This window comes from Dromaius novaehollandiae, chromosome 3, assembly GCF_036370855.1.
Source record: "Dromaius novaehollandiae isolate bDroNov1 chromosome 3, bDroNov1.hap1, whole genome shotgun sequence".
In the NCBI taxonomy this organism is placed as follows: domain Eukaryota; kingdom Metazoa; phylum Chordata; class Aves; order Casuariiformes; family Dromaiidae; genus Dromaius; species Dromaius novaehollandiae.
In genome coordinates this window covers 8,270,171-8,282,975 of record NC_088100.1, presented here as the reverse complement: position 1 = coordinate 8,282,975, position 12,805 = coordinate 8,270,171, and the positions used below count along the sequence as shown (strand labels likewise).

Genomic DNA, 12,805 nt, shown 5'->3' with positions numbered 1-12,805 from the left:
GTAGCAGTAACAAGTGTTAGACTCCAATGCTGGACTTCTCTGTGAAGAGATTCATGGAAGGTTTTGCTTCTTGAGAGAGGCTGTAGTTTCACCTCAGAAGTTACCAAATGATTCAAAGCTATTTAGCACGTGGCTGGACAAAAGTGTCAGCTGAGGTGGAGAAAAACACCTCACTTGAAAACATAACACCAAGAAACATTCACAACATTTATTTTAAATAAAAATGAAAAGTTCTCTAATTTCTTTTTCTATAAGATTTTTTTTTTTCAGATTTTGAACCTGGAAATTCCAAATAAGAGGAGAATTTTCAAAGGAAAATCAGCACCAAAAGCCAAAGCTTGTGCTCCAAAAGCCATTCTCCATTTGGGAGGAAAAGAAAGAATAGAAAAGGAGAAAAACAGATAGTGATGCACACAGTTGCCTTTTTTTTCATTTTTAATAATCTAAGACAGGTAGAGGACTTTGCTCACACAGAGTTTTTAAGTCACAGGGGAATTTTTTAACCAAGACTAAATAGTGTTGGCTATAAAAGATATAGCTTCAGACTGAAAAATAACTTTCACTTGTGCAGGCAGAAATGTTCAGATATATTCAGCTGGGGCCCTGACTTTGTTTTTGAGGTTAGACTGAACATCTACCCCAATAATAATCCATCTAGGGGACAAAATTAAATTAACACACAGCTTCATGCTGTTGGAAATGCTTAGAGCTGTTTCTTTTTCTGAAGATGAGTAATGTAGAAATCAAGATGTGCTTTTGCCTTCAGAAAAAGAAACAGAGACCTGTTTTTGTTAGTGCCAGTGTTGCTGTTTTGTAGTGTTGCTTTCTGACATGTGGGAATGCTTTAGCATGCAGGTGATGCTTTGAAGTGCTGAGTTCAGTCTTTGTAAGCCGTAACTCTCCCTGAATTTTATTATTCCCCATAGATTTTTGGGAATAATATACTTCCATCACTTTTAGGGTCTGCATGAACTACAGTAAGTACTGAAGTGTATGCATGTGAGATTCCTGCTGTGCCATGGTTTCTGGTATGGGCTATATCCTCTGTCCTCTTTTCCTTGGATTTATAGAAGAAACCATGGGTTGTGACCATAGTAGTAAACTGAACAGTGCAAGGGTGGTTTGCTAGTCTGTTTTACTGTCCGATTGGTCCATTATCACTTTCCTAAACAGTTTGTGGGCAATTTCTGGAATTAGGTATGGACATGTTGGGTGCACAGTCTCGTTTGGAGGCTGAGAGGTTAACAGTGCAGCTATGGCCAGGCTGTGCCAGTTGTCTCATGTCCAGAGAATGGGACCTGCAACTAGTTACTATTGTATGCATCATGCAAGGTCTAGCTCTCCCTTGCTTTGCTTGAGGGTGTTGAAGAAAAGCTGGTGATCAGAGCATGCCTTCTTATGCTCCAATAGTTAAGATGTGTGAAGCCCAAAGAGATGTTGGAGTCACTACCTAGGCCTGTATTTACCGGAACTGGGTGATTGCAAGGAAGCTGGAGTATACATTTCTGAGAGGATGTGCTGAAACTGGGGTAACTACGGGTCTCACCAGCTCTTGTAGAAAAGGTCCCTTTTAGGAAGAACAGCAGGCAGGATCAGTCATACAGCATTACTGCAAAAGCAAATGGGCAAAAGTGTGTAACAGCGTGCACATAGACACTAATATCTCTTTAATATGTTTTTATCTTCAGGAGTGGTGGGGGCTTGGAGTGGTTTTGTGTAGCTATGAGCTCTGATGTGCTTGTCCTCTCTGGAAGGAGGAGCGTGTCCTGAGGGCTCTTCTGACCTGTCTCTTGTGAATTAAGGGCAGCCTGGGGAAGAAGCGTCTGCTGATGTCACTTATTCACAGAGCCAGGCTGCTTAGGAAACAGTTCAGTGCCATACAAAGCACAGAGCAGGTATCTCAAGAGTCAGCCATGCCTAATAGCTGCCATGCCAGTTTGCTACGGTGCAAACATTTGCAGGTGCCGGCTTTTATTCCTGCTGTTTTCATGGCTAGCGAAAGAGAGAATTGCTTTGCCCCTTTTTATTTAGTGTGCTAGTGCTCAGCTCCTTGTGAGTCACTGCTTCACGTTGTTCATTATTGGGGGCACACTCACAGGCTCGGAGATCTGGAAAGAAATGGTTGAAGTGCCTTGCTCCCCTCCCTCCTTTCCCACGACAAATTCTAGATGAGCATGCGGTCCCTCGACTTTCTATGCATCTAGCACTTCTTGGCAGCCTCTTGATGTGGGCTGACTGTGCCTGCAGCAAATAAGAGAGGTTTTGGCATGCAGATTTTCCTGGGATATTTCAATGAATCACGCAGGGATTTCATTCCTCTCCCCCCCAAAATCTCTCCCCGACATCTTCTACCCAAGTGGCAGAGCTGCCACTAATTGGCCTGACAAGTGGAACAGCTCCTTTCTGAGGGAACCCCAGACCTTTTCAGAGAGGAATTTGCTTTGAAATCCTTTCCCTGCCCTATATTGTCTACACACCTTCAGAGAGTCCCAAACCTAGGCAGAACTTAGCAGTTGTTTTCTGTCATTCCAAAACATTTTTCTTGCTTATAATAAAGCTGTCAAGGTTGCAGTGAGCAACCAGATTCAAAGAAACCAAATGCTCCTTTTTTCCCCCTCTTGCCCTCCACCCTCCTCCCAACTCATTTCTGGGGTTAGAACACATCAAAGCTGGTAGAAGAGGTTGTTATGATGTCCGTGTGTGACAGTGTCGGAAACACTTTGACCCATCACAGCTGTGTCGTTGTGGTAAGAAGCCCGGGGTCAGGGTCTGTAATCAGGATCTCCAATGGGTTATTCCCACAATGTGATTACTGCTTAGAGCTGCAAACTTTCTTCAGTCACATAAAAAGCAATTTTGAAGGGTGACTTTGTGGTCTAAAGATTAGATCAGTAGAGCAACATCCGTAGGATGCAGGATTGGCCTTCTGTTCCTTGGTGCTTTCACTGAACCACAATGTGACTGGGTGAATTGTTCCATCCGTCTGTATGTCTCCTCTCCCTATTGCCCTTTACGTGTCCTGTCTGCTTCAAGTCAGATGGTAGAACTGAAATATACCCTGTATTCATAGGAGTAATAACTCCATCCAGGCTGGTTTTCTAGTGCATCTGGATAAGGAAAAAGAGGCCACTTTCCTTAAGAAAAAAAAAGGGGGGGGAGTAGGGGGTGAGCACTTAAAGCCTGCAGGTTTTCAGTTAAAATCACTGTGGTTGGAGGCAGAACCAGGAACAGAAGGGGAGAGGCACCATTTTGCAAAGAAACAGGTCTACTCAAAGCTCCTCAGACTCTGGGGCTGAACTGCCCTTTGATAGCAGCGTGGTGGGGTCAGCAAGTGGGGAAGGTAAGGGACCTTTGCTTCTTAGATGTCCTCGGGAGTTCTGGATTATTGTCAAAATGACTGATGGCATGGGTGTCCGGGTGGATTCAGCAGTGCTGAGGTTTTCTAGCCTCATGTGCAAACTCAGTTTGCAAAGAAGGGCATGTGCCAGGATGATATGCTTAGCTTGAGGCTCTGGTGGGGACAGGTGTTAGTCTTTTAAAGTTACTTAGAGTGGTCTGAACCCGGCCCTCATTGCTGCCGTTGATCAACTTGCGCAAGGGCTGTAGTGGCCACATCACTTCCTATGCAACATGGCATATCCTGAGCCAAAACTCTAGAGCTACAGTGAAGTGCTCAGAAGCTGGAGTATCAGACACCGTACATGTAGCAGATCTCCTGTTCCTGGGGAAGCATCCCAGGCCTGACTGCAATGCAAGGGGGGTCCACACCTGCAGAGTGGTCGGTGGTTGTGAAATTCAGCATAGACAGAGGAGATGTGCTGACAGAAATGATTATATTGGCTTGGAAGAATTTTAGCTTCTCACCTAAGGGGTTCCCACTGCGGAAATAAAAGATGGAAACTGGGCAGTGAGAGACGGCAAGTAGCCATTCAGTCTGCCCCACTCGGGCGGTGGCACTGGCTGGAAGATCTTTCCCTGCTGAAGGGCTGAACAGTGTGGGGAGGGGTGGAGGGACTTTGAATGCCAGCAGGGATGGCTGTGTAATCCAAACTTTCTTGTTTCCTGAATAACCCAGCCTCCGAGCACAATTGGGCTTCAGTGATGTGGGGGGAATCTTATTAGGAGATTGCAATGAGGAAAGAAGACTGGCTTTTGTAAGTAGTAAATGAAGGAGTTATTAAAAAGGAAGGACAAAGCTACCAATAGCCTCATTCATGTTACAGGTTCGGGCATGGGATAGAGGAGAAATCCACAAGAATCTGCCTTTCAGCTTTTTCTGTTGCCTGGGTTTGAATGGGAAATTGGATATCCCCAGGATCTTGGGAGACAGCACACATGAAAACAGCACCAAATTCCTTCAAGGGTATGTAAGGAGGAAGTGACATCTGTTTTGCATCCAAACATTACTTGAAGTCTAGTTAAAACTGTTGTTGTGATGGAGAGGGGGGGGCAAAAAAACACAGAGAAAATTCTCCTCGCCTTTCAGCTGGGAATCTGTGCAGCCAGGCAGCAGGAATACTAATGGACTTCTCTGATCTTTCCTCCACTTACAAATCAACGCCACCTCCATTTCAAACAAGCCACTTAGTCACCCACGGTCGAGTCTTCAGTAAATGTTAAATAACTTGCTAGTGACTGATAGGGTCGTTCCCATTGGGCTCACTTGACCTCTGTGTATGAGGAAAAGAACATTATTAATCTGAGCAGGTATTTATTTGCTGTTCTTGAGGTAGTTATCTTTACTTAATGTTATGTATGAAAAAAGTGACACAGGTAAGTTAAGGCTGGTATTTCAAAGGAGCATGGGGGCACTGGGGAATCAAGGCCTCTTGGCTGGAGCTGGATAAAACACAGTTCAGCTGGGGCTAGATAAGACACAATTTCATGTCATGGAATGTTTTGAGGTTTTCAGCTTTAGAGATTTCTAGGCATTTTTCAAGATCAGAGACACAAACTTTTTTCCCTCACTCCTCCTTTCTCCAGAATGCCCTTTTTGGTTGGATGCTCACCTGGGAGCTGGGACACATTCAAGTCCTTGAAGGCCCGATCTATAGAGTTAGTCTCTCTTAGAATCGCTCTGGTTGAAGCTCTTCCATCCTCTTCCTTTGGTGAAAGAGATGTTAGCCTATTTTCACCATAAGATCCCAATAGTTGTAGTAATTGCCTGGGCTAGGGAATTCAGGTTTAAGTATTTGTCCTGAATAGTACAGTGACTTCCATATCTGCTCACTTATCTGTCCTGACCGCTAGGATTGTAGCTGCTCTGGAGTCCTGCTTTGGGAGTCAGGAAACATCCTGGTCAAAACCAAGTTGTGATGAAAAGAATTTTGGAAATGTGAAGTATCACATTTTTCTTTGTATCCTTACCCACAAAAGTAGCTCTGTTCTTTCTAAACGTATTTTGAGTCTTTTGGTCCATAACCAGAGAGGCAGGCTTGCCCTATAAAATATCCCTACATTTTGTATGTGTCGTGGCTGTTTTGAGCCTGCATAGAAGACTAGGGGGAAGCAAGAGGATGGGCTGAATGGCTGCGTGTGAACGGCTCCCGAGCTAAACTGCAGCAGTGCCCATGCTTTGCAGCACTCATGCTGATCTTTTGCCCTGCCTGTGAGGGGGACTTGAGCTGCGGCTGCCCGAACTGAGATGCTTCAAAGCATGTAAACAGGGCTGAAAGCTGAATTGCTTCTTTTTGTTTGGCAGAAGGATCAGGCAGGCAAGTTGGGGCTAAAGATTACTCTGCTTTGTGAGACCACACAGCCGATCTCACCTGCTCTCTGCTAGACAAAACACAGAGCCTGGAGGTGGGAATAAATGCTGGAGGAGGCCAGTACGAGGAGGAACTGTTGAGATTCATCTGGGGAGATTTTACCTGTGTGATATGATAAGCAAGACAGCTGTGCTGACTTTCCTCTTGTTCATACATGGACATGAATAATCCGTGTGTTAGCTGCCTGGGATTTATGCTAGTTCGTACTCCAGTTTTGAATACCCTTTTAGCTTGCACAAGACAGAACCAACCTTATATTGCAAGTCTGATCATGGGAGCAGAAGCATGTACCCTGTTGCTCTGTGCCTAGGCTGGTTCGTCTGAAAGTCCTATTATCTTTTTCCCTTCTTTCTCCTTCTTGCTACACTTCCACAGCCTCCCCAGGTAGCCTTGACCTCCTGACCGTGGAAGGCAGAGGGAAGGCAGGACACCAGAGCTGTGCTGGCATGTGCGGGACTGTGAAGACCATCAGTTTTACTCAGGGTTACCTTGGCATGCAAGGAAATGCTGCAGTGCAGATATACTGTATCTGGCTTTGGAAATTTTTGCCAATCTGCTAATAAATGGATGGCATCTTTTGCCAAAGAGCAGTTTTGGGGACTGTGTACCTGAACCTTTGGTTACAAAATTATCTGTGGCGTTAGTGCCAAAGAGGTGGTTAGACCTTAGTTCCACTCACATGGAATTAAAATGCTGGTGTCATACATTGCCAGTCTTGCATTAACTCAGGTAGCAGATTCATCAGCACTGACCCCTTTTTGGTTAGCAGAGGCAGCATAATTGACCCTGCTTACCTGGGCAGCAATGGTAGTGTAATAAAACAGACCGCTGCAGGTCTGAACAGACCTAGGCCCTCATCTACAGAGGCATGTCAATGAATGCACACTTCATTTTTCAAGGCAGGCTAATATTCCCATGGATCTTGCCTGAATTTAAGGTCAAAAAGATAAAACGTTCCCCTAGATTGAGACCTGAATGATCTAATGGCACTAGGTCCCGACTGAGATAGTGTTCAATGTGAGGAACAATCGTGCCTCTCAGATTTAGTGCTTGATCAGGCTCTGAAAGTTCCCAGTAGTCCAGCTGTTAGTATTTATAAGGCTCTGGAAGCAGATAGCTCTGGTAGGTTTTAGATCGCGAGCTGCTCTGCTGTGGTTTTGTTCTGCCAGTATGACTCAGGGGGCCTGAGATACTCCTGTGGCTGCTCTCGCCAAGCCCTGGTTTATAAAAGTCTGTTGATTCTTCCCTTGTTAGAAGTTTGTGGTTTATGAGGTTAAACTTACCGGGTGAAGCTTTCACTTTGTGACAATAAACTGTTTTACAAGAGTGCAGTGAATTTCTCTGAAGGTTAATTTCAACTAAATAGGCCCTTTTCACTGTACCTACAACAGAAGAGAGCATTTTTGGAGTTTTGAAAGAAAATCTTGCAAGCGAACAAGTCAAAGACAAATGGTGGGGAGCTGCACCAGTATAGAAAAGCAGGGGAAGTTTACTGAAACCAGGAGACTTTTCTGTTGGCCTTGAGAAACTGTTTGAACTGGAAATTTATTTTTCTCTAGCTGTATGCCAACACTTGGCACAGCCTACCTGCAAAGAGCAGATGTATAGTCAGAGATTGGATTTCTCATGGTAATCCCTAGCTTATATATTTTCAGAAACCTGTGCATTAGTGGGTGGTATGTAAGTGCTTATCTCCATGTAGGTGTGTTTCTTTGTCCTACAGCCTGTACAAGCAACTGCAGCTTGCAGTGGATTCAAAAATGATTAATGTCAGTAGTGAAGTCTTGGTACCCTAATGCTAGGGACAACTCAGAGACTTTCAAGGGCAAAATTTGGGCTATAAATGGAGAGGACAGGATGGGAAGGAAAGTGTATGACAAAAAAAAGGCTTCCAGGACATCACAAAGCAGATCAGTGTCTTGGCTAGAGTCTCCAGAATCGCAGTCTGGTGCTTTATCCATTAAACAGTTGCTGCTCTTGGCAAATTAGTGCTTCTCTTGGGATTGCAGTCATCATGTTTTACTTAACATACATGCAATACTTTGATATGGTGTGGAGTGAGCTGTTTCCCAAGTGAAACTGGGATGGTCTGTCTTGTGCTCCCAAGGTCTCCTCAAAGACTGTGTTCAAGGACCTTACACACGTCTCTGCACACAAAGGGTGGAGGCCTGTCTTCATTTCTACCTCAGCCTCGAGGTGTTGTCCTGGGAGCAACCTAGAACTATGCCCTGTCCTTCGGACTCCTGCCTAGATGAATGCATGGGAACCCTCCTGGAGAGGGTGTTTTTCAGCCCTGTTATGCTCATTCAGGCAGCATGTGGCCCTGTGGACTGCAGAAGGTCTTGCTTCTTTCTTCTGTCTCTGTAGCATTCTCTGCAGTTTGGTAGCGAAAGATATGAGCAAAATAAAGCCAAGTAATTAGCTACCCCAGCCCTAATTCCCTGGGCAGAAGTTGACTTTTCAGTAACTGAAACTGGCTTAATCCTAATCCCCTACAAAATCCCCTTCTTAAGAGTCTTTGTGAGGCTCCCTTATTGGAAGGGACTTCCAAAAAGACCAGTGAATCCTGAGTTTGCCTTGTGACCTGCTGTTACTGTAAATTTTCCTAGAGCCTCTCAATACTGTTATCTCCGGTGGGAGACAATACAGGGATACACAAACCCGTAACATGTGAGCAGGGTTATTAGTGTGCAGCACAAACTGGAAGAAGAGTTCTAGGGCAGCAGCACAAGTCTCCTCCCCTCCCATATCCATAAAAACCTTCCTGTTTCTTGCCAGTCATGCAAGCTGGCTATTTTCTATTATCTCTATGGATTTAAGAAACAGTCTATTTCTCCTGCTTTTGCTTGCTTATTTCTATAAACATTTGGACTAATTAGTTTGGGTGGCTTCTCCTTTAAAAATGGATTAGGGACAAAAATGGTGGGAGACAAATGAGTATTGAATGTGTGTTTTGACAGCATTACTGGTCCTTTTTTTTTTTTTTTTTTTTTTAATTCCAAAGTGGATGAATCTCCTTTTTGCTGTGCACTCCTGATGCAGTGACAAGGGCCTGACACTATTTTTGAGGTTTCGGCCATGCTTTGGGATTCCCCATTCCTTGTGATGGAGATGTTTGGCAGTCACTTCTCCTCTGAGCTGCACCTCACTCCTGTCCATCCCATATAGCTCTGAGGAGCAGGGACGTGGTGGCTTGTCCCTTACTAGGTCCTAGTCTGGTCCTAGCGGGCCAGAAATACCTGGGCAGTGGGAATTAAAACAGTCAGAGCTCAGTGCTGAAAAGCTGTTATTCAAACACTAACAAGATGTTGTTCCTCATCTTTTCAGTCATTCACATCTGTCAGCGGTTCAAACAGCCACTAACAGAGGTAACCTGTTTTACTCCTATATATAAAGGCAAAGAGGAGATGCCTGTGTAAGGAACGTACGTGGTCTGGGCACACTCTGTGATCAGTGGAGGGAGCCCAGCACCTCCAGGCTGATTCTTATCCTAGGTTGGCTAAATTGCCCTCCTGAAGTGTCCCTCCATGTGAGTGGATGGCAGAGGGATCCTGGGGTGATTGTACTCCTACCTACCTTGTGGAACTGCCTAAAATTAGGTGGGTGACCCTGAGCCTGTTTACTGCAGCCTGATCAGAGCTGCAGTACTGTTTTTGGACATGCCTTACAAATGCCTAAAAGCCCCTCTCCTTGACCCAAAGTGGATGCAAGTCCCAGATTACAAACTGTTTGCTGCTAGTGGGTCCCTTGGGCCTCAGTGGCAATACTGGCTGAAGGACCCATTCCCCCCACTTGCTCGCAGAGGAAGTGGCAGTAATGACTAGGTTGGGATTGCCACTGAAGCCCCTGCATTTCCAACCTGCATCATTCAGGGGGACCATGTGGAGGCATCAGGATGTGTCCAGAGCCTGAACTGAGCCAAAGAGCTCAGCTGAGTAAGAAGAGAGGGACCCAGGTAACACTTGCTTTGGTATCTTTGAGACACTTCTAGATTATCAACTTTTGCTGTTGTAGATTAATCTACCAGCTCTTACTTTTCTGCAGAGCTTGCATTGGCATTGCTAGGGGATTGGCTGCCCTACAGTGAGGGGTCCTGCTGTTAGCCTTAATGAGAGGACTGACTTCAATGTAATGATGTGCAAACAAAGGCTTCTTGAGAAGACCCCTGCTTCTGAATATAATTCTGTCTGCTTCACTGCTCCAGAGACCCAGAGTCTTGGAGACTGAAGACTTGCATATTGCTATGCTTAGTATTAGGACCTGTATAGAAAATGCCCGTGCCCAGTCTTCATGCTGAACTAAACTTATATTGATTTCTCCCAAGTTGCCTTCTGTCTGTGGGCCATTTACATTTTATGGTGAATGGACAGTATAGCTCAAGTTAAGGTGCTTTTCAGAGAAAGCTGATAGTTTCACTATCAGCTGAGATTTCATACTTCCACAGCAAGTAAAGTCTGTCATATCAATTGGTTGTTCTGGCCCATTCCCAAGCAACATGCCATTCTCTGGTACAAAAGCGCCTATTGTTGCCACCAAGCCTGTTCCAATGTAACATGCTATGTGTCTCTTTCCTCAAAGCAGTGTAAGGTACAATGTAAAATACAATTTTAAGAATTATAGATTAAAGCTAATTCTCAGCAGTTCAACAGAGCAGCCTGAATGATTATTAAACTCTTACGAGCTGCCTGAAGATGAGCAGAAGATAGAACGTTGCATTGTGTGCAGGGTGGAGAAATTGCTATAGTATTGCAAGCTTTAATTTTCTAAAGTATTCAGGACACTTAATAAAACATTCTATCTTTTGACTTGAGAAACTTTAATTAAAATTGGTTGCAGGGAGAGAAGGTAAAGGAACAGGCCCTGAGTCAGGGAATCATACATATTCTGAGGAATCAGTTGTACTATGTGGCAATGCATATGCTAGAAAATTAAGCACCTTCAAGGGATACCAAAGCACTGGAACACAATCGCAGAGTCATCAATAGATTTAGGTTAAAAGGGATCACTGGAGGTCTTCTAGGGTGAAACCTCTGTTCAAAGCAAAGTAGAGTTCAAAGTTGTGTTAGGTTGCTTGCGATCTGAAAATCTCCCGATGATGGATTTTCCATAGGCTGTCCAGGCAACCTGTTCCAGTTCTTAACCTCTCTGGTGATGAAGATTTTTTTTCTTTGTTATGCCCAATTGTGTTTTCCCCTGTTGCACCTTGCAGCTATTGCTTCTTGTCCTTTCTCTGTGCACCTCTGAGAAGAGTCTGGCTTTGTCATCTCAGTAACCCCATTAGTAGATGTAAGCCTGCAATTAAATCTTCCTCTTACTTTGTCTTAGCCAGGCAAAACAAACCTGTTTTCCTTTGCTTCATATATCCTGTACTCTAGACCCCTAACCATCTTACTGATCCTCTTAATGAACTCCTTCCTGTTTCTCAACAACTCTGTTTTACAGCAGGGGCTGAGAGTGGAAGCAACATTCCAGGTGCAGCTTCAGGAGTGCTGAGTAGAGGGGAGCAGTTATTCCCTTGGTCAGCTGGTTACTCTCTTGCTAGCCTGCTAAGCCTAGTAAGTGGTTAGCCTTCATTGCTGCAAGATGCACTGCTTTCTTATATTCAGCTTCTAGTCTGCCAGGACCCCGAAGACTTTTTTGCAAAGTTACCCCCTACCCATTTGGTTTTCTGCTTTTATTGTTGCATGGACTTATTCCATCCCCGATGCAGGACTTTGCCTTTACTTTTGTTGAATGTCATGAGGTTCCTGTTGCCTCACTCCTCCAGCTTGCCAAGGTCCTTCTGGATTGTAGCTCTACCCTGCAGTGTTTCAATGACTGCCACAGTCTGGTGTTATCCTTGAAGTTGGTGGATAAATTCCATACTATTGTTCAATTGCTATTGGTGACCCATTTTCAGCAGTCTTTGGGAAAACTGTACCCTTGAAACTTTCCTTCTGTGTTGGCTGAGAAGTAGGCGAGGTATTGGCATGACCATGAGAACTTGACAACAAGCACATGTCCTGCCTGCACATGACCTATGCTGTGACTGCTGAGAGCCACTTGTACCCAGATGTTAATGATCCTACCCCACTCCAACTCAGCTAACAAACACCTTGGAGACCCAGCTTGCGTCAAGCATGAACACAGTGTAACTCCATTGCATGGTCGCCTTGAGAGAAAGACGTAAAGATTCTTCCACCCAGTCCTTCTGCCTGGCATTGGACAGTGTTGAAAGACTCTTTGAATTAGTATTGATTTTTGGAAGTCCTTGGATCCATGAGCTGTACATGTGGGTTCAAGTAGCAAATCAGTCTCTTTCAGGTGTTCATCCCCGATGGGTCTGCCTTATTAAATATCCCAGGAGCCTCCCATTTTTGCCTTTTCATGCAGGGAACAAAAAGTGCTAGGAGGAATTATTTCAGTTTTCTTAGATACTAGAGTAACTAAGCTCCGAAAGCAGCTTTTTGGAATTATTATTTTATGTTTTTGGCCATTAGTTCTTGATCTCCTCCTGTCTGCAGTCTTGAGTAAAGTTTTGATCCCACCTATATGCTCTGTTTTTCTTTGGAGAAAAGTTCTGCTTGACGCCTCTGCCTTTACAAACAATATGCAGAAGGATTTTGGTGCTGTTTCTCACTGCTTAGCCAAGAAATAACAGCCCTGTTTCTGGTTGCAGGGAAAGTAATGTCTATGCTGAAATTGTATCCAGGTAGTTTGTCTCCTTAGTAAGGTGCTGGTTGTGGAAACTGAAGCTTCATGCCCTTGGTTTATTTGCCGGGAGGGACAGTTCTGCTTCGCAGAACCTCAGACATTCTGCTGATTCCACACTATGGTTTTTATCCCTCTGCCTTTCTCCTTGCTTACCCGCCTCCCACTTCTAGGGTGAGAGACAGTGAAGGGACGTTTGGCTGTTCCGTCTTTTGTATATCACTTTGTGGCTGTCAGGACTTTTTTTCTCTTTTTTTTTTGCAGAAAATACCTTGCATGCTAATCTCGGTGCATTAGCTGATCGCAACATAAATACTTGTCCATTAACCCAGTGCCTTCCTGTGCAT

General features: G+C 44.5%; 1 protein-coding gene across 6 annotated transcripts in view; it reads left to right on the top strand.

Moving 5' to 3' along the window:
- EVA1A (eva-1 homolog A, regulator of programmed cell death) overlaps positions 1 to 12,805 on the top strand; it is a 210,713-nt gene that overhangs the window by 28,276 nt on the left and 169,632 nt on the right. The window contains exon 2 of one of the 6 annotated variants that reach the window (XM_026092333.2): positions 4,224 to 4,363. The exons of the other annotated variants lie outside the window; for them this stretch is intronic. Coding sequence (XP_025948118.1) covers positions 4,294 to 4,363 — 70 coding nt within the window. The 5' untranslated portion in view covers positions 4,224 to 4,293. The remainder of the gene's footprint in view (positions 1 to 4,223; positions 4,364 to 12,805) is intronic. 6 annotated transcript variants of the gene reach the window in all.